Genomic DNA, 25,121 nt, shown 5'->3' with positions numbered 1-25,121 from the left:
GTCCTATGTATAGGCTGAAAGGTAGTGGTAGATTATGGGGAATTGTGGGTTTCTGCTTTGCTGAGCTGAGGGGTGAGTAAAGAATCAGGTGAGGGGCCTGGGACGAGGGAGGGATTGGGAGAATAGTTTTGGAGACACAAGGAGCATGGTGGAACTGAAAAATAGTTCTATCATACTTAGTTCCTCAGTGCCACAAAGGGATTTTAAAAAGGAGACCAGAAAAACTAATGGAAGTTCTGCTGTGCCTGAATGGGTAGAGCAATCACTTTGAAATCCAAATTCTCCTGTTCAAGCTTTACCTGAGAAGAATTGCTCACAAGTGAAGAAACATCAAATGAGAGTATTCCTTCATTTGACTGCAACATATTTAGTTATCTTCCTGGCTGCAGCTGTAACACCTCTACTATTATAATTCGCCTAATTTATCCCTGCCATCATACACTATCCCTCTGCTGTTCATATGCATGTTGTTTAATTGTAATATTTCCTTTGTACGTTTGTAAACAGGTGTGCCAGTAAATAAATGAATAGCTGAAGAAGATTGCTGCTGGAAATGTATGGTGAAGCTCAGTCCAGCAAAAATTTAATCATATTTGTGAGCTGAGCAAGTCTCAGAAGGCCACAGATGCTGGCTCTGCAGCATGCTGACCTATTAAGAGGAAAGGTCAGCTTCTCAGAAAAGCCATCCCCATTCCCCCCAGTGTTATCTTTTCTTTGTTCTTTCTACTGTTAAAAACTCCAGGGGTACTTAAGAGAGCAAAACTTTAAACACGTCATGGACATCTTGAAGTCCAGAAAGAAAAAGGAGGCCTGGAATGCTTTCGGATCTGTAGTGGGTCTAATTTATCTACTGATAATACCAACCTACTCTACACAAGCTAGATGCTGATTGGACGTGCTGCATGATAGTACTAAACCTGTTGTTTATTGGTTTTGTTGTTGTACAGTAAAGCACACTTACAGACGAGTAACATGATGTCATTTTGTATTGATTATAGTCACCTAAAGTTGATATTTAGACTAATTATACCACTCTTTCCTTCCCAGAAAATTAAATGCTTTTGTGTTTAATTAACAATGTTAATGAACACTGTCTGATATTTTAAAACACAATGCAAATACATTTAGAGTTAACATTATCACATATCTAAAGTGCACTTTGACTCTGAAAAGCAAAAATTGTACCTTCTTCTTCGAGTGATTGCTCATACCCATTCCAGTTAGGTGTGTGCGCCGTGCGTGCACATTCGTTGGAAAACTTTTACCCTAGCAACTCAGTGGGCCGGCAGGTCGCCCCCTAGAGTGGCGCCGTCATGGTGCTCGATATATACCCCTGCCGGCCCACCCGCTCCTCAGTTCCTTCTAACCACCCGTGTTGGTCATTGGAACAGTGGAGCGCGGCTTAGCTGACCTCCACTTCCCTAGCTACTCGTAGTTCTCGTATATAGTTATGCAGTTATAATCCTTTTATATATATATTCGTATAGTTATACGTTTTTTCTTTGCTAACATAGTTAGTTTAGTAATAGTTAGCGGGGTTCAGGAAGTAGCCCCTTTCCTGCACCCGGTGCCGGAGCCCATGCACGGCTCACCGGGTTTTAAAATGGGCTCGGCCTGCCAGAAGCCGATGCCGAAGGGAGATCCACACGACTCCTGTTTGAAGTGCCTCAGGGAATCACACTTGACAGCTAAGTGCCCCATTTGCAAGGCTTTTAAGCCGAGAACAAAAAGGAGCGGGACTTTCACTTACCCCTCCACCTTTGGCACCGAGCGATGATCAAGCGGCTGGCAGAAGCGCCTCCTTGGCACTGGACCCCGCCGGTACTGCCAAGGCCTTTCGGTACCGGCCGTCGCCGGCACCGAAGTCGACTTGGCACCACTCCTTTCCTCCGAGGTCGAGAAAGCCTACAATTCCTGCTGGTGCCTGACAGCTCCCCGGCACGCGCCGTGGTTGAGCCCCCTGCTCCTGTTGCTTCTGTGCCACCTGCATCGCAGCCAGAGAGCTCGTCTAAGTCGGATTGCCCGGCACCGACACCTGCAGAGGCACCGATGACATCGGCACCGTCGATTCCAGTCCCCCAGGGCCATTGAATCCAGTGCCTGACAGCTCCCCGGCACGCGCCGTGGTAGAGCTTACTGCTCCCGCTGCTTCTGTGCCAACTGCACCACAGCCAGAGAGCTCGTCTAAGTCGGATCGCCCGGCACCGACACCTGCTGAGGCACCGACGACGTCGGCACCATCGATCCCGGTCTCACAAGGGCCGTCGAATCCGGTGCCTGACGGCTCCCCGGCACGCACCGTGGTTGAGCTTACTGCTCCTGCTGCTTCCGTGCCAACTGCACCGCAGCCAGAGAGCTCGTCTAAGTCGGATCGCCCGGCACCGACACCTGCTGAGGCACCGACGACGTCGGCACCGTCGATCCCGGTCCCACAAGGGCCGTCAAATCCAGTGCCTGACGGCTCCCCAGCACGCGCAGTGGTTGAGCTTACTGCTCCTGCTGCTTCTGTGCCAACTGCACCGCAGCCAGAGAGCTCATCTAAGTCGGATCGCCCGGCACCAACACCTACCGAAGCTCTGACGACCTCGGTACCGTCGATCCTGGTCCCACAAGGGCCGTCGAATCCAGTGCCTGACAGCTCCCCAGTATGCACTGTGGTTGAGCCTGCTGTTCCCTCCACGCCGGAGACATTACCAACGGTGAGGGATCTCATTGCCATGACAGAGTCGATGCTGCCTGACCCCGGCACCACCGGTGCGGGTAATACAGTCTCTTCATATGACCGTCCTCTGTCAGCACAGCAGAGCGGCACCGTTCATGATCACGGTCCCGCAGATGCTCCAGGTCCCGTCGGCACACCCGACACCACTTGCAGTCCCGGTGCTGTTTTCCTCATCGGTACTGGTCGCACTCACCGCACTGGTCGGTATCCCGTTAGCCGACCCACTACTATCGGCACCGTTCCGACTCCCGGCACCGCGACAGGTACCGTGACTCCCGTAGCCTCTCCCCGAGCCTCGAGATCTCGGTCGACCTCCCGGCACCGTTCTGGTTGCAGGTCTGGATCTCGTTCCAGGTACCGGTACGCCTCCCGGTGCCGGTCCCCGGTGCCGAGTTGGGCAAGGTCCGATAGAGTCAGAGACTCTGCCCTTGCCTTTTTTTTTTTAGTACCTCCATGGCCATCCAGACACGCATCCGTGTCATCCCACATGCGCAGATCTTATGCTCAGGACCACGATTCTGATACGCCCTCTGACAACCTGAGGTGGAGGAGGTCCCAGAGGTAGAGGACCCAGTATGGTGCCCTCTAAGGGGTACGACTACTCGTCTGTCCGCTCTCCTCTCTGCTCACTAGTCTTTCAGTCTGTTAAGGAGAGGTATTGGCATGGCCAGCAGGCGCCAGCCCCGAAACCGAAGGAGGCTTGGCGAATGAACCTACTTGGCCGCCAGGTGTACTCTGCAGAGGCCCTGCAGCTCTGGGTAGCAAAGCAACAAGCCTTGCTTAGCTGCTATAATTATAGCACCTGGGTGAAGGTAGTTTAGTTTATGGAGTTTCTCCCTCAAAACTCCCGCCAAGAGTTCGCTGCCGTCTTGGAGGACGGGAGAAAAAGGTACCCAGAGCGTCCCTCCAGGCCTCGTTGAACGCAGCAGACTCAGCAGCCAGGACTCTGGCCTTTGGTGTCGCCATGAGGTGCATCTCATGGCTTCAGGTTTCAAACCTCCGGCCGGAGCTGCAGTATGCCATTCAGGACTTACCCTTTGTTGGTAAAGGCCTCTTCGCGGCAAAGACAGCCCCAGGCTGCGAAGCCTGATGGACAATAGGGTCCTAATGCGCTCTTTCAGCATGCATATGCCAGCGACCAAATGCAGGCCTTTCTGTCCCCGGCCGCCATGCTCTGTGCCTAGCCAGAGGCAGGACTTTGGCAAACGGCGAGGCCAAGGTGGTCGCAGACAAACGTCAGGACCCCTAAAGAGCCAAGGTCAAGGTCCCTCGCAATTACCACTGAGACCAAAGACGAACCTTCCAAAGTGCGCCTGAGGGCGGTGTACGAGTCACAGGCCGGGATCCCAATCCCGCTTTCTCTTGGCGTGGCCCCAGTTAATTTCAGATCGCTGGGTCCTGCGCACGGTGGAGCATGGGTACCACCTCTAATTTGTTCCAACCCTGTCCCCCTTCAGGGACCCCTCTCATGAGCAATTCCTCATACAAGAGGTGCAGACGCCGACGGACAAAAGGGGCAAGGGGGTTTACTCCCGTTATGCCCTAGTCCCCCACTCGAACGGAGGTCTCAGACCTTCCTAGTCCTGCGCGGACTCAACCAGTTTAGGATAAGGTTGAAGTTCCGCATGGTATCCCTGGGAACCATTATCCCATCCTTGCCTCCTGGGGACTGCTATGCCGCCCTCGATATGAAGGACGCGTACTTTCACAACGCCATCTTCCCTCCGCACAGGAGATACCTCCGCTTTCTAGCCAACCGTCAGTACTTCTGGTTTACGGTCCTACTGTTTGGCCTTTCTGCAGCCCCACAGGTATTGACCAAGTATATGGCCATAGTCGCCGCCTACCTTCGCTGATGTCGGATATGCGTTTTTCCATATCTGGACGATTCGCTTATCCGAGGAGACTCCGAGACACAAACCACTCAGCACGTGGGCATCGTCACGGTCTTATTCACAGGTCTAGGCCTGATGATTACTATAGAGCAAGCCACTCTAGTTCCCACGCAGAGGTTGGACTTCCTAGGGGCTATCCTGGTCTCCGACCTAGCCGGAGCCTGCTTATCACAGCCGCGGTTTTAGGCGATGGCAACAATCATCCGAGGTCTGCAGACTTTCCCAACGACCTCGGCTCGCACTTGTCTCAGTCTCCTGGGTCCATGGCTGCCCGCAAGTTTGTAACCAAACACGCCAAGCTCCGCCTCTGTCCTCTCCAAGTCCGGCTCACCTTGGTGTACCACCCGGACAGGGAGCCAATGGTCATGATAGTCACCGTTCCCTCGAGCACCTTAGGCTCCCTAGAGTGGTGGCTAACTCCCTCCCTGGTGTGGGCAGGGATGCGGTTCCATCCACCCCAGCCCTCACTGCCCCTGACGATGGATGCATCATCTCTCTGCTCGAGTGCTCATGGTCACCTCCGAGCTTAAGGCCTTTGGTCTTCTCGGGAGCTGGCATTCCACATCAATGCCCCAAAAATGAGAGTAGTCCGCCTGGTGTGCCAGGGGTTCCAGCGGCAGCTGCGAGTCCGTGGTATCTCGGTGTTTACAGCCAGCACAATGGCCATGTGCTTCATAAATAACCAGGGAGGGACATGGTCCTCCCCCCTTTTGTCAGGAGGCCATCCATTCCTGGGACTTTTGCATGGCCCACTCGATGGAGCTGGTGACGTCTTTTCTCCCAGGCGTTCGGAACGCCTTGGCGCTTTGACTCAGCAGGTCTTTCCTGTCTTACGAGTGGTCACTCTGCCCCATGTGAGGCGTTCTGCTTTCCAGAAGTGGAGATTTTTCCTCACATAGACCTGTTTGCTCACCGCGAGAGCAGAAAATGCCAGATGTTCTGCTCCTTCCAAGGTCTCTCCTCAGGATCGATCTTGGACGCATTCCTGATGCCGTGGAAAGGCCAACTCCTTTATGCCTTCCCACTGTTCCCACTGGTTCATTAGGTCCTACTCAAACTCCGCAGGGGCAGAGTGCGCATCATCATGATCACTCCAGCGTGGTCCAGGCAGCACTGATATACCACGTTGCTCGGCCTGTCAATAACCAACCCAATTACCCTGCCACCCCACCCAGACCTCATCACTCAGGGCCACGACAGGCTTAGTCACCCGGACCTGCAGCCTCTTCGCCTCACGGTGTGGCTGCTGCGTAACTGAGCCGGGGTGGCAGGAAGCCTTCCACCTGGTCAACGTACCTGGCCAAGTGGAAGCATTTCTTCTACAGTTGCAATACGCTCGATCTTGCTCCTACTGAGGTCTCGATCCCCTCTATTTGGCCTGCCTCTGGCCTTCAGCAGCAGGACCTGGCAGTATCATCGCTGAGGGTACACTTGGCAGCCATCTCTACCTTCCAGCCAGGCTAAGGTGGACGTTCCGTGTTCTCACACTCTATGGGTTCGAGGTCCCTCAAGGGCTTGGAGCGCTTGCACCCTCGGGTGCGCTGCCCAGCCCCAACCTGGGACCTCAACCTAGTTTTAACCAGACTTATGTCTCCCCCATTCGAGCCGTTCGCGACCGGCCCTCTGCTATACCTGTCTTGGACGACAACTTTCCTCGTAGCTGTTACATCGGCCAGACGAGTCTCCGAGCTCAGAGCTCTTACGGTGGTTCCGCCGTACACTAGGTTTTACAAAGACAAGGTGCAGTTATGACCACACCCGGCTTTCCTCCCTAAGGTGGTTTCGGCCTTTCATGTTACCCACAGCTCAACGCAATGGGCGCAACAGTTGCACTCCCTGAACATCTGTAGAGTGCTCGCATTTATATTGCGCTGACAGAACCATTTCGTAAGGTGCCCCAGCTCTGTCACGGTAGCAGACCAAAGGGAAGGGTTGCTTGTTTTCCTCTCAGAGGATCTCATCTTGGGTGATGGCGTACATCCGCACTTGTTCTGATTTGGCTCATATTTCCCCAAGCCACATCACCGTGCATTCTACCAGGGCTCAGGCTTCATCTGCCACCTTGCTGGCTCGTGTTCCTACCCACGAGATCTGTCGCGCAGCTCCATTGGTCCTCGGTCCATACCTTTGCTTCGCAGTATGCCCTGGTTCAACAGTCAAGAGATGCTGTAGCCTCTGGCTCAGCAGTTTTCATTCTGCCACATTTCACTCCGACCCCACCGCCTTTGTAAGGCTTGGGATTCACCTAACTGGAATGGATATGAGCAACACATCTCGAAGAACAACAGTTACAAAGGTGAGTAACCGTCTTTTTTTACTTAGCAAATCTGCTCCGTGTGTGTATTCAGTCCTATCTGCTGACTTCAGTGCAGGACTGCCCGGAGGGGGGGAGGAGGGGAGCAAGTGGGGCAGTTTGCACCAGGCCCCGGGCCCCACAGGGACCCCCACAAGAATATAGTATTCTATAGTAATTGCAACTTTTTTTATGGATGGGACCCCCAAAATTGCTTTGCCCCAGGCCCCGTGAATACTCTGGGCAGCCCTGCTTCAGTGACAAAAAGAGGTTTCTTTCTGTTCTTGCAGAGTCAGCACAGCTTAGAGAGAGCAAGATGGACTCTATTTCTTCTTTTGCTTCATGAAACAAAACATTTACAAGGTTCCAGTCAATGAAACATGCAGCAAACTGATCTGACCCTGTGTTCAAGAAATTCTCTCTTGATATGGACAATTTAATGTCAGCCTGTTTCTAACCTTTTGGTTAAAACTGATGAGAAGATTACAGTGAAGCAGCTCTTGCAATATTTGGATTCCTCAGCTTCCTTGACCCCCCCACCAGTCCGTCAATCCAGTTTCAGAGTAGAGTGTGGTACAGAAACTAGCTACGCTGTTTGATATCCTCTTGGCAGTGGTTGATGATCCAGTGTCAATAGCTTTGTTTTGCTTGGATTTTTTTTAAGATCAGGCTGCTGGCTTCTATACTGCTAAACACAAGAGGTTCAGGTCCTGGCTCTGTGAGAGTCAATGGCAAAACACCCTTTGACTTCAAGAAGACCAGGATTTCACCCACGGTTCTTTTGATACTTTTGTTATCCCTAGCATGGCTACATGGAGTTTATCTTGAGCGGCTTCATTCCGTTCTTTCTGAGGATAGCATTGGACAATTGCTCATCTGCCCAGAAGGTTTTCTGATGTGGGGAAGCAGAGGGCTCACTTGTCACTCCTATTATTCAATGAGCCTGTTAACAGGTCTATGGTATTTTCAGAAAGCTGAAGGCACTCAGCTCTGACTCACAGTGGCAAAGCTCCTGTTGACTTCAGTAGACCCAGGATTTCACCCAGAGTTTTCAACTTGTCTGACCCAGTTGTAAAAAACAATAACACTATTGGGAAAAAAACCTTAAATTATCAAATTTTAAAACAAACAAAAAACAGGTTTTTTGCAGTTGGTGCTGATGAGCGATTTACTCATGGTATGTGTACAGTTAAACTGCTACAGCAGCATAGCTACAGCACTGGAGCTACACTGCTGTAGCACTTCAGTGTAGACACCATGTATGCCCCTGGGAGGGGTTCTCCCATCAGCGTAGTGTGACAGACCCAGGCCAGTGGGGTACAGGAGTCTGGTAGAGGGGAAATATACTGGTCACTGAATGAGTAGTTTTCTGTTCCCTGAGTGACCAGAGCAGGGGCTGCACTAGAGTAATCAGGAACCTGCTAGAACCAATTAAGGCAGACAGGCTGATTAGATCACCTGCAGCCAATCAAAGCAGGCTAATCAGGGCACCTGGGTTTAAAAAAGAGCTCACTTCAGTCAGAGAGGGGGAAGCCAGAGGAGAGGAAGTGCATGTGAGGAGCTGGGAGCAAGAGGCACAAGGAGCTGAGAGGGAGAGGGAGAGGGTGTGCTGCTGGAGGACTAAGGAGTACAAGCGTTATCAGACACCAGGAGGAGATCCTGTGGTTAGGATAAAGAAAGTGTTTGGAGGAGGCCATGGGGAAGTAGTTCAGGGAGTTGTAGCTGTCATGCAGCTATTACAGGAGGCACTATAGACAGCTGCAATCCACAGGGCCCTGGGCTGGAACCCGGAGTAGAGGGCGGGCCTGGGTTCCCCCCAAACCTCCCAGCTCCTGATCAGACACAGGAGAAGTTGACCCAGACTGTGGGGAAGATCACTGAGGTGAGCAAATCTGCCAAATAAGCGCAGGACCCACCAAGGTAGAGGAGGAACTTTGTCACAACTGATGTGAAGCATGGGATTTGGTGTGCACAGCGCAGCGGAAGAAGGAGGGTGATTTAAAAAAAAAGAGAGAGAGAGATATGGGTTTTTTTTCACCACAATGGATGACTTAGTGCGGGCATTGATACAAGCTATGACGGCCCAGCAGGAGGCTACCCGTGTCCAGGCAGCCGCCCAACAGAAGGCAGTGCAGCTGCAGCAAGAGACTAATCGCCTGCTGATGGACCAGGCTCCTCAAGGCCAAGCTATGCTGTGGGAACTGGTAAACCAGGTAAAGACCCGTATAGAGCTGAACCACGGCCGTGATGGGACGCAGATCATACTGGCCAGCCATTGGCTGCAGAAAATGACGCGGGAGAATGATGTAGAGGCGTACCTTGTGGCCTTTGAGAGGACAGCCCTACAGGAGGCCTGGCCTCGAGATCAGTGGTCTGGCATCGTTGCCCCATTCCTGTGTGGGGAGGCCCAGAAGGCCTACTATGATCTGCCTGAAGAGGCTGCAGCAGACTACCCCCAGCTGAAAGCAGAGATCCTGGCCAGATCTGGGGTAACAACTGCAGTGCGGGCCCAGTGGTATCACAAGTGGAGGTACCAGGAAAACAAAACCCCGCGGTCCCAGTTGCATGACCTCATCCATATCACATGAAAGTGGTTGCAAACAGATTCCCGGAGTCCGGAAGGGATACTAGAGGGTCTGGTCATTGACCGATACATGAGGGGCTACCACCAGACCTTCGTGCTTGAGTAAGCCAGAACGAACCCTTCACCTATGATGAGGTTGTCACACTGGTAGAGAGGCGAAGGACAGCGAGAGAGCTGACCCGACCAGTTAAAGAAGGGGCACCCCAGGTTAAACTAGTAGCACCAAGCACTAGAGCTTGGGTTACTGGGCAACCAGGAGATCACAGGTGGAAAAAGAGAGGGGCTGAAGGCAGAAGCCACGAAGAGTTGGAGCACTGAGGGAGAAGAGGATCGTGATGTTAGACTGCCCAAACCAAGAGACCGGGGAATGCCTAAGGCCCCATACAGATGTTATGCCTGCGGGGAGTGGGGACATATAGCTGCACAGTGTCCCAATGCTGAGGAGCCTATGCAGTGTAACCTGGGGAACTGGGAAGACCCATGCTCCCTAATCCACCTTGTGGGGCACTCACTAACCCCACATATGTACACCAGACCAGTAAAGCTAAATGGGGTAGAGACCACAGTACTGGTTGGTTTGGGGAGTGTTATCACGCTTGTCTCGGGGAAGCTCATGAAGTGTAGTCAGCTGCTGCGGGCTAAGCGTACAGGGATAACATGCATCCATGGGACAGTTGGTTATTACCCCACTATCCCAGTAAAAATCGAGATTCAGGGGAACACTACTGAGGTAGCAGCCGGTGTAGTCCCTAAACTGCCATACCCGGTGCTCATAGGGAGGGACTTCCCGGGGTTTGGAGACTTACTCCCAGTAGGAGGATTGGAGAAAGAGGGGAACCCTGAAGTTAGTGAGGCATCCACAGTAGATGTCAACCCCCAGTCTTCTTTGAAATATCCCCAGATTTATTTTCCATTCCCAGACAGAGTAGAAAGTTACAAAGGGAAAGGAGGACAGCTAAAACCTTGGGAACCCGAATACTGACTCAAAGCCAGAGGGTCACTCTCGTAGTAGGCGGACCTGAGCAGCTGAAAAGGAGACCACCGAGGAGGGAGAAGCACCCAAGTCTGACCCCCACCCTAACACTTCTGAACCAGTAGAGGCAACAGAGGTCTTGGGCAGATTAGCCCCGGAAGAGGAAATTTTGGATGGGACCAGGCTGAAGACCCAAGGTACGACAACATTAGAAAGGAGGTGACTGAAATAGATGGGGTCCCTGTGGAAGGGAAAACCCAGGGACCAGGACCCTGCTTCATAATGAAGAATCTCTTATACTGGGTTGCACCAGTACAGGGGCAGGAGGTACAGCAGATCCTAGTACCTCAAAAACACCAGAACGCTGTATTAAATCTTACTCATAGTAATCTTTTTGGGGGGCACTTGGGGCTAGAGAAGACCCTGGCGTGAGTCCTATGGTGGTTCTTCTGGCCTGGAGTACATGAAGAAGTGCGGAGGTACTGTGCGTCCTGCCCAGAATGTCAGCTGCACAGTCCCTGTCCCCACCTGAGGGCACCTTTAGTACTCCTTCCCATCATAGAGGTCCCCTTTGAGCTAATAGCCATGGACCTAGTGGGACCCCGGAGAAGATGGCTCAGGGCCACCAATATATACTTGTTGTTTTGGACTATGCTACTTGCTACCCAGAAGCCGTCCCCCTGCGGAACGCAGCCTCTAAAACGATAGCCAAAGAGCTGGTGGGGATCTTTGCCCAAGAGGGGCTACCAAAGGAAATATTAACAGATCAAGGAACCTCATCTATGTCAAAGCTAATGAAGGACCTCTGTACGCTGCTCCATATACATACCCTGAGAACTTCAGTCTACCATCCGCAGACTGATGGGTTGGTAGAAAGGTTTAACCGAACCCTCAAGGCTATGATATCGAAGGTGGTAAGTCGGGAGGGGAAGGATTGGTACACCTTACTGCCCTACCTTACGTTCGCTATCCAGGAGGTACCTCAGGCCTCAACTGGATTTTTCCCCTTCGAGTTATTATATGGGCTTCACCCCCATGGCATGCTAGACACCGCCAAAGAGATCTGGGAAGAGGAACCCAATGAGAGGAGAAATATAATAGAACATGTAATACAGATGCAAGACCAGATAGCCCGGGTCACCCCAATTGTACGGAAACATTTGGAAAAGGCACAGGAGGCCCAGAGAACCTATTATAATTGCCAGGCAAAAGTCCGACAGTTCCAACCAAGGGATCGGGTGATGGTGTTGGTACCCACGGCAGAAAGCAAGCTTCTGGCCCAATGGCAGGGGCCCTATGAGGTGGGTTGAACCCGTGGGGAAAGTAACCTACAAGGTGCGGTAGCGAGGACGCCGAAAACAAGAACAGATTTATCACATCAACCTTCTGAAACCCTGACATGCACAAGAGGCATGCATAACTGTCCAAAAAGACCTAACTCAGGAAAACAAGCCTTCTAAACAGGTGAGAGCGTCTCCCAATTTAACACCAGACTAGAAGAATGAGGTGTCTGAGATGATCTTCCGGAACCAAGATGTGTTCTCGACAAAACTGAATCGAACAACCGAGACATATCACCACATTGTCATGAACCCTGGAGCCAGAATAACAATGAGGCCCTATCGGGTGCCAGCGGCCAAAAGGGAGGAAATAAAAGCAGGAATGATTGAAGAATCCCACAGTCAGTGGTCCAGCCTAGTTGTGCTGGTGCCCAAACTTGATGGCACCACAAGGTTTTGCAACGACTTCTGGCGACTAAACGAAGTATCCCAATTCGACGCGTACCCCATACCTCGCATAGATGAGCTAGTGGACCATCTGGGTAATGCCCAGTACTTGACTCCCCTAGACTTGACAAAGAGGTACTGGCAGATTCCCCTTGCGGAAGCCGCAAAGGAAAAGACCGCGTTCTCTACACCAGAGGGTCTTCTTCAATATACTGTCCTCCCTTTTGGACTACATGGGGCCCCAGCTACTTTCCAGCGCCTCATGGACAAGCTATTATGCCCGCATAACAATTATGCTGCTGCCTACTTGGACGATGTGGTCATTCATACCCCAGACGGGGAAACCCCCCTAGAGAAGGTGGAGGCAGTCCTTGATACCTTCAGGCGAGCTGGCCTTACAGCAAACCCTACCAAGTGCGCTGTAGGGTTTACAGAGGCCAAATATCTTGGCTACATTATGGGAAAAGGTCTGGTAAAACCCCAAGTGAACAAGTTGGAGGCCATCCAAAATTGGCTCCAACTGCATTGCAAGAAACAAGTCCAGGCATTCCTAGGTGTAGTGGGGTATTACCAACGATTTATCCTCACTTTGCCACAAGGGCAAACCCCCTGACAGACCTAGTGAAAGCCCGTGGACCTGATCTGGTGAGATGGTCTGACGCAGCAGAGGAAGCATTCACAGACCTACGGAGTGCCCTCTGCAGTAACCCCATACTGATAGCTCCTGATTTCACCAAGGAATTTATCCTGCAGACAGATGCATCGGAAGTAGGGTTGGGGGCCGTTCTATCACAGATGGTGAGAGAGGAAGAATACCCAATTCTCTACCTCAGTAGGAAACTCCTTCCGAGGGAACAGAAATATGCAGTGATGGAGAGAGAGTGCCTTGCCGTAAAATGGGCCATGGAAGCATTGCGCTACTACTTGCTCGGGTGCAGATTTGTCCTCGTGACCGACCATGCCCCTCTTCAATAGATGCAGCTGAACAAGGAGAAGAACACAAGGGTGACCAGGTGGTTCTTATCCTTCCAACCTTTCCAGTTCCGTGTGCAACATAGAGCAGGGAGCCACCATGGTAATGCCAATGGCTTGTCACGTGTTCACTGTCTGGCATCCCAAGCTGCCTAACGCCTTGGCATTGAGCAGGGGGAAGGGATATGTGACAGACCCAGGCCAGTGGGGTACAGGAGTCTGGTAGAGGGCAAATATACTGGTCACTGGATGAGTAGTTTTCTGTTCCCTGAGTGACCAGAGCAGGGGCTGCACTAGAGTAATCAGGAACCAATTAAGGCAGACAGGCTGATTAGAACACCTGCAGCCAATCAAGGCAGGCTAATCAGGGCACCTGGGTTTAAAAAGGAGCTCACTCCAGTCAGGGAGGGGGGAGCGAGAGGAGAGGAAGTGCGCGTGAGTAGCTGGGAGCAAAAAGTGCAATGAGCTGAGACTGAGAGGGTGTGCTGCTGGAGGACTAAGGAGTAGAAGGGTTATCAGACACCAGGAGGAAGGTCCTGTGATGAGAATAAAGAAGATGTTTGCAGGAGGCCATGGGGAAGTAGCCCAGGGTGTTGTAGCTGTCATAGGAGGCACTATAGACAGCTGCAATCCACAGGGCCCTGGGCTGGAACCCGGAGTAGAGGGCAGGCCCGGGTTCCCCCCAAACCTCCCTACTCCTGATCAGACACAGGAGAAGTTGACCCAGACTGTGGGGAAGATCACTGAGGTGAGCAAATCTGCCAGATAAGCGCAGGACCCACCAAGATAGAGGAGAAACTTTGTCACAGTGGCTAATCTGCCTTCCTGGGAGGTGGTAGCTAGGGTGACAGAAGAATTCTGGGGGTTAGGTTGGCATAGCTACATCACTCGGGATGTGGATTTTACACACCCCTAAGAGATGTAGCTATGCCCTAAGCATCTGGTTGAAACTGCAACTGGATGAGGTTCAACTCACAGAAGACTGAAGTAGTAGTGCTATGTTCAAGAAAACAACCAGAAGAAAAGCAGAGATTGTGTCGGCCCTCCTAATATAAGGAATGCATCTACTGTTGCCGCTGTTTGCAGTTTGGGGATTGTTATCCTCAGATGCAACTTTTTCTTTAGGCTGCAGATCTCACTACAGTTATCTTTGCGTTTGTCACCTCAAGGCCAGCATACTCTAATAAGCTCTATTGAGCTACTCCCGGGGTACTCTTTAAGACCAACTGGAATTTTAAGTTAGTGCAGAAAGCAAGTTGCAAAATTAACCTGAGTTGGTCAAGAGAAAGCAATAGTTTTCTGAAGCATTTTCATTTCGTTGACTTTTAAAGCAAGGGGTTTTTGTTTGTTTTAAAATTTGACAATTTAATTTTTTTCCCCATAGTGGTAGTTTTTTCATCAATTTTTCATTTTTTGTCATTTGTCATTTTTGAAATAGGAAATTCAAAAAATATTTTAAGAGAAAATCTTACCAAATTAGTAAACTGACCAGTCAAAAGTTACACAATAGCAAAAGGAGAGTAGAGGTGGGAGGTAAAAACACTTAAAACATTTATTTAAAAGGGAATGTTTGACTAGGTCTTCTTATATGAATAAGGCAGATTATGCCAATTATCTTTGGTTTGAAGTGGATGCCTACTAGTTTCAGGTTTTCCATCCTGCTAGCTCAATGAGGCAAGGGTTCTGAAGAAATAACATAATGTGAAAATGTGTTTAAAGACTTACTATCAGCGCCTTGATTTACACTGCCCATGAAAACTTAATATTGTCCTCAGAATTTGCAAAAATATCCACAAAGGTCAAAATAACAGATTTCTAGGAGATTATTGGAAATGAATCCCTCACACAGACATTGTTACACACGTACCTCTCCCCTCCTCTCCCCTTCCTCATTCCCCATCCCCACTGGGTCCTAGTCCTAATCTCCCTCCTCAGGATCCTCATCCAATCTCAGTGTTGCCCCTCACTTAGCTCTTTGTTCCAGTCTCATTGCCCAGCCGGTCTCAGTTCTTCCTGTGCAACCCCACTCTTCCTTAGATCTGTGTCCCCTCTCCCTCCCCTCCTTCCTTCTATCTCACTGATTCTCAGTCTGAGTCTCCAGAGTAGTTGCCAGGCTAGCCCCAATCTACCCCACCCTCACCCTCAGGCTTCTCATCCAGTCTGTCTACCCCCCACCTACTGGTTCCTAGTCCCACCCTGTTTCTCTCCCACCCAACTCCCAGTCACAGTCCACTTGCCCAGCCAATACCAGTCTGGCCCCCACAACCCAGTCCCAGTTCACCTCTCCAGCTCCAGGTTTTCCTCTCCCCACCCAGGCTAGCCTCCAGTTCCAAGTTTTCACCCCAGGTTGCTTGTCCCAATCTAGCCCACTCTCTCCTGCTCCTACCCCCTTGTGCACAGGTCTGATGCTTGTCTCCTCTGTATTTGAATCAGGCAACATATTCTTCCATACTGCTTGTGCCCAGCACCAGGCAAACAGGCTTCCTGCTCTCATTTCAGGTGCTGGGACCCAGCATAGCCCACAGCAGCCCAGAGCTGCAGTTGCATGGAAAGTCCTGCTCAGCCCTTGGCAGGAACATGCTTAGTGAATGTGGGGCATGTGCAAACTGCTATATTTCAAAGGCTTCAATTTTAACAGATTTGGGTGGATTTTTACAGGTGCTGCAAAAGACACATTCCTCACAGAAAGGCACCCCCACCCCAAATTTCAAGTCTCTGCTCCAGAGCAAGGGGGTGCTAGGGCTTTTCAAAGAAAAGGTCCTTAGAACTTCTTAGTGAGGCTGTGATGTTATGAGTATAATATAATATCTCACTGAAAGGTGACAGGGCCAGAAAGAGTTAATTAACTCACCTCACCGACTGACCTGACCCATGGGTGAACCTTAAGAACTGGTTAGCAAGATATGTAAATGAATAGAGCTTTGAAATGCAAGTCTGCATTGTTAGAGGTAGAAGGGGAGGTGTTTGCTCAGGTCTTGGGATGTCAGCAAACAAGTCTTGTCTATTGCTATAGTTTTAATTCAAAGATCAAAAAAGGAATATTAACATTTATGATGATACTCGAGTAAAATAGTATTATTGTCTATGTATCTCTTTGAAGGTTGTGGTAACCTGTATCTGAATTGTTTAATGGATAAATTACTCTGTGCTAATTGCCAGGGTGTTTGGGAGAAGAAGTTAAGCCTATTGTTTTCTCAGGCCAAAAGGCTGCTAGAAATGTATAAGAAGCCTGGGACACGATCCTTCTTCATCTCAGATCTGCTTTGGGTTTTAAGAAGGGGAAACCTTAAGCCACAAGGATTGAGATCCCCAGTCACTGGAGTCACCCTGAATATGGACATTGGATTATAACCTATGGACTATTTCTAAAAGGACTTTTGGCAACTACAAGCTCACCTCTACTATGTGTCTAAACCTCAAGAATTGAATTCAAGTCTGTATGTGTATTGAGCCTTCAACCAACACTCTCTTTCTTTTCTTTTCTAATAAATTTTAGCTTAGTTAATAAGAATTGGCTATAGCATGTATTTTGGGTAAGATCTAGGTTATAATTGGACCTGGGTATGTGGCTGATCCTTTGGGATTGGAAGAACCTTTTCTTTTATATGATGAAGTAAGATTATCAGGAATCATCATCATATCTGACAGGTGTGTCTGGACGGAGGCCTGAGGCTGGGCACTTTAAGGGAACTGCATGGTTTGAACTTCTAAGTAACCAGTGAGGTACTATAGAAGCTATTTTGTGCTGGCTTGGTAAATCTAAGTATTGGAATAACCACCAGCGTTTGGGGTTTGTCTGCCCCGTTTTGTTTGCAGTTCACCCTGATTGAGTGACCTCAGCTGGCTCCCACGGGCAGCACTGTCACAGAGGCCAAAACAATTTATTCCCTAACCCTTGTTCTCAGAAATGGCTGAAGCATTTGGCTGAAATGTTCAAAAAAAAAACAAAAAACAATTCAGTCAGAGGCAGATACCTGGCATGGAAATTTTCAGCCCAAATAGTTACGTTTGACACGGTTATAAGCAAATGAAATGGGAAGTGTTGGGCAAAAATCTTAGGTACAGGCTGCATTTGAAGAATTAAGTTGTAATTAAGTTATTACTGATTTTTATATCTAATTATTATAGAAGGGTCAGATTAACTGCTTAAGACACTCATAACTGGGACCATAATAATACAAGCAGTAATTCAATCAATCAACATCTTTCCTCTACAGTGAATTTGCATGTTACATTTCTGTTGATTGTAATGACCGTGGTATGAAGACAACTGGTCTCATGTGTCAGGAGCTCTCATTGGTTGGTTATTTGACCCAAATGTCACTGCTGTTTAAGGGTTTCATGTCTGCATGCTGCTGGTTTCACCTTAGTGCTTGGAAGGCTCCACATGGCATTGCTGGCTCAGCTCCACTATACACCAAGGCAGCAGTGCTGAGGGCTCAAGCAGGAGCACAGAGGAAGCTTTTAAAAAACATTCGGAGTCAATGAGGAGGCTCCTCCCTGCCCTCACCACATCTCAATTTATGTAGCCCCAGTCTCCTCATCACAAACCCCTTTCCCAAACATATTCCTTCTGCCCTCAGGCCCCCACGTCTCTGCTTCCCTCCCCGCCTCCCACGTCCTGTTTATCCCTACTCTCTCCACATGTTACCACTGCAACAGGTTCCCTCCGGGGTGCCACCTGGAACTGTGGTACCACTGAGCCCCCTGACCCACCAGTCTGGGCTCCCTTTACACTGTACAGCTGTGACAAGCTCTCTCCAGGCTCCTGCCTGCACTGTCACCAGCACCCATACAGGCAGGGACACCTCAGCTGCAGTTACATGCAGATGCTGTGATCAGCTCTGCATGGGAAGGCTCCAGCTAGGGAACTTCTCAGCTACTGAGCGTGCACCCCCTCTGGAGTGTAAACCTGAAATTGCTGCACAGGAAACTGGCATCTGGTGGAAGTGAGGAAGGAGGTTAGGCTCTGAATACTGTTGCCTCTGCATTTTTAGGACTTGCCCTTTTCTCCTGCAGAGGCCTTTACTGGTGAGCTGCCTCAGTGCAGGATGGAGATGAGCTAATAGGGCTATTGGAAGCCTTTCAAATGCTGATGCCTTGGGGAAAGGGACTGGTCTTCCCACTCCGCACCTCCGCCCAGAACACAGCCCTGGTCTCCCCAACACAGAACTCCCATACATATAACTTTCCCTCCACCCTGTCACTATCAGCCCCATTTACATTCCTACCCTCAACTGCGGCTGAATCCCATTCTAGCACTCTCACAGATCCCTTTTCCCACTGTCATCCTCATTCCCCCCCCCATGCTTCCCACGTAGCCCTGCGCTCACCCATCACACGCCCCGCCCCCCCATCTTCCTCCAGGCTTTCATATCAAAATAAAAAGAAGTTAATTGCTCTATCCTTTCAGCTACAACAGTCAAGGTCACTGTTTCTCATCCTGGAAATTTGTTTTGTTCAAAAATTAATTAAAATTTTTTAGAAAGACCAGGTATCTCAAACATTTATACTAGTAAGTAAATTGCAAATTACTTATAATTACCATTGCACCCCACCAACTTTGTGCTGCTCTGGCAATGCAAAGCAGCTGTAAACCCGTCTTAATTTACCAGCATGCGGTGACTGCTGAGATCATTAGACGTATCATATTGTATCCTTCCATTTAGGTTTCTTGTTCAGTATTCCTGTATTTTTATATTATTAATAATCATAAAAAGCAAATTCCAACACATAAACCACGTTAGGGATTTAAATATGAGAGTGTATATCTGTAATTGGAGGGTAAAAAAACATAGCAGGTATATTGTAATTATGTAAAAAACAAACATGACCAACTTTAGGAAATTCAGAGTTAAGGACAACCTTAACAGAAACCTGAACATGCCAATGTATGCAAAAGCATGGTGAAAACTATCAAACAACTTGAGCTCTGAGCTATAGTGACACCAAGAAAATGAAAAAATGGATGTGTTAAAAATCAGTTTCGCATAGACTGTGACCACAAAGACTGAAATTATATTTATAATTATATTATAATTGTATGGTTACTGAATGGCATCACTACTCCAGAGTTAAGGTGTTTTGGGTGCCTTATCTATAGTTCCATCCTGATTCAGGATATTTTGTCTGGGAACAGAAATTATATATGTCTGTATGTGCATCTGTATGTTTTCCACATGATATTCACAACCAGCACTGGCTCCTGTGGTTTAAAAATGGGTGAATGTGATGCAACTATTAGTGACAAGATGGTCAATGCCATACAAACAATAGCTGAACTACACTTAGCAGCAGTGTCAATCTATGGGAACAGTAAAACAGCTAATCTGCTAGCCTCTGATTTAGTGAGAGTTGTATTAAATCCTTAAGTGTGTGTAAGCCCCTTGTCGGATATCGTTATGTGGGACCCAATATAAATTAAAACATAAATGTTTTATCAGTATCAGCATTTATACCCATCCTGATTTTGGTTGTACATTTAGAAATAATATTCAGAATCTGTTTTTAACATGATACTATTTAATGGTTATAAGAATGTTTTAAGGCAGCCCAAGATACTTAAATACTTAGTGATGCAGTATCCACGCAGTTCTGAAATTACAATCAGAATGGTTAAAAAGTTCACTCCAGTTTTAGCGATATTACTAGGCCTGTCAAGCGATTAAAAAAAAATCATGATTAATCATGTGATTAAAAAAATTAATCATGATTAATCATGCGATTAATCACACTATTAATAATAGAATGCCATTTATTTAAATATTTTGGGATGTTTTCTAAATTTTCAAATATATTGATTTAAATTAGAACACAGAATACAAAGTGTACAGTGCTCATTTTATATTTATTTTTTTACAACCTAATACAAGTACTGTAGTGCAATCTCTTTATAATGAAAGTTGAACTTACAAATGTAGAATTATGTACAAAAAATAACTACATTCAAAAGTAAAACAATGTAAAACTTTAGGCCCTACAAGTCCACTCAGTCCTACTTCAGCCAATTGCTCAGACAAAAAAGTTTGGTTACAATTTGCAGGAGATAATGCTGCCTACGCCTTGTTTACAATGTCACCTGAAAGTGAGAGCAGGCTTTTTGCATGGCACTGTTGTAGCCAGCATCACAAGATATTTACATGCCAGATGTGCTAAAGATTCATATGTCCCTTCACGCTTCAACCACCAATCCAGAAGACATAGGTCCATGCTGATGACAGCTTCTGCTTGACAACGATCCAAAGCAGAGTGGACTAACACGTGTTCATTTTCATCATCTGAGTCAGATGCCACCAGCAGAAGGTTGATTTTCTTTTTTGGTGGTTTGGGTTCTGTAGTTTCTGCATTGGAGTGTTGCTCTTTTAAGACATCTGAAAGGATTCTCCACACCTCGTCCCTCTCAGATTTTGGAAGGCACTTCAGATTCTTAAACCTTGAGTCAAATGCTGTATCTATCCTTACAAATCTCATATTGGTACCCTCTTTGCGTTTTGTCAAATCTGCTTTGAAAGTGTTCTTAAAACAAACGTGTGGTGGGTAATCATCTGAGACTGCTATAAAAAGAAATACATGGCGGAATACAGGTAAAATGTAGCAAGAGACATTTTATTTTCCCCCAAGGAGTTCAGTCACAAATTAAATTACCACATTATTTTTTTAGCAAGCATCATCAGCATGGAAGCATGTCCTGTGGAATGGTGGCCGAAGCATAAAGGGGTATATGAATGTTTAGCATACCTGGCACGTAAATACCTTGCCACACTGGCTACAAAAGTGCCATGCAAACGCCTGTTCTCACTTTTAGGTGACATTGTAAATAATAAGCAGTCAGCAGTATCTTAGCAATTGCCTGAACAAGAAGTAGGACTAAGTGGACTTGTAGGCACTAAAGTTTTACATTGTTTTGAGAGCAGTTATACAACAACAAAAAAATCTACATTTGCAAGTTACACTTTCACGATAAAGAGATTGCACTAAGTACTTGTATGAGGTGAATTGAAAAATACTATTTTTTTGTTTATCATTTTTACAGTGCAAATATTTATAATAAAAATAATAGTATAAAGTGAGCACTGTACAATGTGTATTCTGTTATAATAGAAATCAATATATTTGAAAATATAAAAATAATCCAAAAATATTTAATAAACTTCAATTGGTATTCTATTGTTTAACATGATTAATTTTTTTAATTGCAGTTATTTTTTTTGAGTTAATTGTGAGTTACCTGCAATCAATTGACAGCCCTAGATATTACCCAATTTATGTATAGGGAATATCACTGGAACAAATAATACCTTTAAAGCCAGGCTGAACTTATTTGGTGTGCTCACTGTACTTTATTAAAAAACAAAAGTTGTTAATGGAAAGAGAGGAGAAAAAAAGGGCTAACAGTAAAACTAAGTTCAAAGATTGGCTTGTCTTATTCAGAGAACCTCCTGGGCACCAAGCATTTGCACTAGAATTTGATGTAGATGCCCAGGGGAAGTAGGAACTCTTAAATCTGTAATCCATTTTTTTCACAGTGTTTAATTAGAGTTAGGGGAGCGATTATTTAAAGCAGTATGTCTTGTGCTCTAACTCAGTTCTCTAACTCAGCCTCATGTCACTGCCCACAGATTGGACTGCATGGTGGGGGAAGGAAAGCAGCTCCCCATAACTAAGGATGTATGGCCACATGAACTCTCTTCCAGTAGAATATGCTCATACACACCCTCCCGTCATGCAGGGGGCGGCCAATAGAGAGCTGTTTAATCCATACCAGATACTCTGCCGCACAACTCCCTTCATTTTGTGGTATGGCATCATCCTGAGGCACAACAGAAGATGCACAGCATTGAGAAATAAGTGGCGTGAATCATTTAAAAACAAGTTGTTAATGAAATTAAAAATTATAGTATTTGTTTTATTGAATTAAATGAAAGAATGACACAGACTTCAGAATTGTTAAGCTTTTCCAAGGCAGCCTCCCTGATATGAAATACCAGGACTGAGTATTGATCCACTGCAGAACTCCACAGCAAAACTCTATCATTTAAAGGTAGTGTCCCCTAGACGATAGTTTTCTGGTGTAGGGACAATCCTGCCCTTGTGTGGGGATGGACCTTATGTGTAGTACATCTTTTTCCCCTCTCATGGCTATGGTTTCTTTGTTACAAATGATAAAAAATGTTCTCTGCCTAAAACTAGAAATGTGTTAATTGGATACATTATGAAATAATCCAGATTGCATAATCCTGTTTTAATTACAGCATAATGAACCACTGTGTATTTTCAAAGGCATGAATGAATGGCTTGTTAAAGTAATACAGTTGACCAAGCTTATTACTGCTGTTCAGCCTTTGAAATGACAAATGCTTAGTTTTGATTAATAGAAATGAAAGTTCGTCCCTCCTCCCACCAATGGTTGTTCAGTTTTCTTTGCAAGAAAACCCAAACAAAACGTGTAAAATCTTTCTTTGGTTTTACCCACATATGGAAGAGGCAATGCACTCAATTTTTTTATTGTCTTAATAAATTCTCTTTGTAATATGTTACTGTTGTTTTTTTTTCAGAAATTAAAATAATCAGTAAGATTTATATTATATTAAACCCATGAAAACATCAATAAAATGTTGAAGGGTACACATTAGCTTCCATTCACAACTGTATACATTCTGTCTGAAAACCTGAGACAGCAGCAAATTCTTTGGTATCCATACACAACAGATTTTTCTCCCAGGTCATAGAGCTGGTGCTAATGTATAAATAAATGTTTACTCAAGACACAATTTTATTTAACTGTATTTGATTGATGTCATTTTTATTAACAGGTGTGTATGTAATATAGACTGCAGTGGGTACAGTTTTAATCCTGTATGTGCTTCTGATGGAAGTTCTTATAACAATCCATGTTTTGTTCGAGAAGCATCGTGTTTGAGGCAGGAACAGATTGATATAAGGCACCTTGGACACTGCTTAGGTAGGTCTCGTTTTAATTTTTGTTAGAATTGTCTCTTGCATCATAAAGGGCCCAATCAGGCCCTTTAATTGTTTTTTTATTTTTGTATTAAAATTTGCTGATCTTTCCTAATTGCCACCCAAAATATGTGTGTATGTATTTATTTATTTGCTTGTGTTGTATGTACATTATGTCTCTATCACTATGCTCTAGGTCGAAAAAAAACACATATTTAAAAAAATAAATCTGAGCAATAGTCTAAATGTCCATGAAATCAGCCACAATGGAAACATATTAAGAGAGCTCTATCCTACTAGAACACCCCAAGTCATCCTCTCACAACAGCAAGAATTAGGTAGGCCTTCCAGCATGCCTAGCAGGTCAACACACTTGGGCCCTGACCTGCAAATACTTATCCACTTGCTTTTTATGCACGAGAGTGCTGCCATATACAAATCATGAGCATCATTGTTTGCAAGGTTTGTGGTCTTGGACCCTTCCCAGAGGGTATTTTGCCATAAAGAACCCAGAGGAGAGAGATGGACAGGAACAAAAGAAGAGGAGAGACCCAAAAGACAAAAAAGAAGGCAGAGGGAAGAGGCGAAAGAGAAAGGGAGTGGGAAAGAGCTCCCTGCCATTAACATCTAGATTCTGTAAACGTGAGAATCCCAACTAGTTCAACTGTCTAGCTGAAGAACAAACGAGAGGCTATCTGTAAAATACACTGGACCACCCTGCAAAGGGCTTTTTAGTTCAAAACCGGGAAGAGCACCCAGAATTGAACTGGAAGCTAGTACAATCTCTGTAGTCATTGTTTACCTAACTATACCACAGAAAAAATATCGACTGTGACTGTATGACTGTAACTAAATTATTTTCTCAAATATCAACTTCTTACATTGTAATAAAACACAATGGCCTGAAAATAAACATTTCTAAACAGATGTATTTTTATTTATTTATTATATAGAAACAGATGACACCAGCTCAGTAGGAAAGAAAGATGATGGAATGCAGTATCGACCAGAGGTGAAAGGTAATGTACTGGTATTTTGTTAATATGTTACATTCTCCCAAGATACCAAAATACCATGCATGCCCTTTTTTCATCTGCTTCACAACCAGGAGAGAATTGAACAGCTGCTTTCCTACACCACTATCACCCAATCTCTGGTGAGCAGGGGATATGACTATTCCGAGTCTGCCTGGCATGTTTCCCTAGGACGCTGAACTCTCTTCTGTATTTAGTCGGTTATAGGATTAGCATTTCGCCAATTGCTTTTTTTTGCCAGTGCTTTAGCTGGCTCCAAGACAATAGAAATGTGACTTCTATACAAGTGGCACAAGCCCCCTCTGCCCAGCCTTCCTCAATCACTTCTGAATAACTGACAGGTTCTATACTTGCTGCTTCTGCAATTGTTGGACTATAGTGGATGAACCACGTTGTTTAAAAGATTTTTAGCCATGTAAATTAGACGGGCCAGATCCTCTGCTGCTGCTTTTGTTACCTTGTTTGTTCGGACCTTGTTTATGTTAAATTTGAAATAGTTTAGATGCCACTGTGTAATGACGAGACTAAAGTGAGAAGAAAAGCCTACAAGATAATTAGAAATATTTATGAATACAAGGAGCATATGTATTATCAGTTTGCTTGTGTACTGAAAGTACAGCATTGTGAGAGTGAATGCATGTGGAACATTTATCAGAAGAATTAACAAGAAATGAAGGGTATAGGAAATTAGAACTGGAAGAGACTTACTTAGTCATTACGTCCAGTCCTCTGCAATCTCAGGCAACCCCATTTTATAATCCATTCATACATTTATCAAGGTTAATCTTAAAACCAGTTAGGTTGTCTGTCCCCCCCAACCTCCTACTCTTATTGGGAAGCTGTTCCAGAACTTCATGCCTCTGATCGTTAAAAATCTCCTTCTAATTTACGGTTTACTCATCACCAGTTTTTATCTATTTGTTCTTCTGCCAATGTTGTCCTTTAATTTCAGTAGCCCTTCAAC

The 25,121-nt window shown here is 46.6% G+C and overlaps 1 protein-coding gene across 1 annotated transcript in view; it reads left to right on the top strand.

The window, feature by feature from the left end:
* TMEFF1 (transmembrane protein with EGF like and two follistatin like domains 1) overlaps positions 1-25,121 on the top strand; it is a 237,732-nt gene that overhangs the window by 185,114 nt on the left and 27,497 nt on the right. Inside the window, exons 6-7 of the mRNA XM_030551611.1 lie at positions 22,979-23,127; positions 24,077-24,142. Coding sequence (XP_030407471.1) covers positions 22,979-23,127; positions 24,077-24,142 — 215 coding nt within the window. The remainder of the gene's footprint in view (positions 1-22,978; positions 23,128-24,076; positions 24,143-25,121) is intronic.

Source organism: Gopherus evgoodei, chromosome 2 (assembly GCF_007399415.2).
Source record: "Gopherus evgoodei ecotype Sinaloan lineage chromosome 2, rGopEvg1_v1.p, whole genome shotgun sequence".
NCBI lineage: Eukaryota > Metazoa > Chordata > Testudines > Testudinidae > Gopherus > Gopherus evgoodei.
The sequence above is the reverse complement of the archived record's forward strand: the minus strand, read 5'-3'. Positions and strand labels throughout refer to the sequence as shown.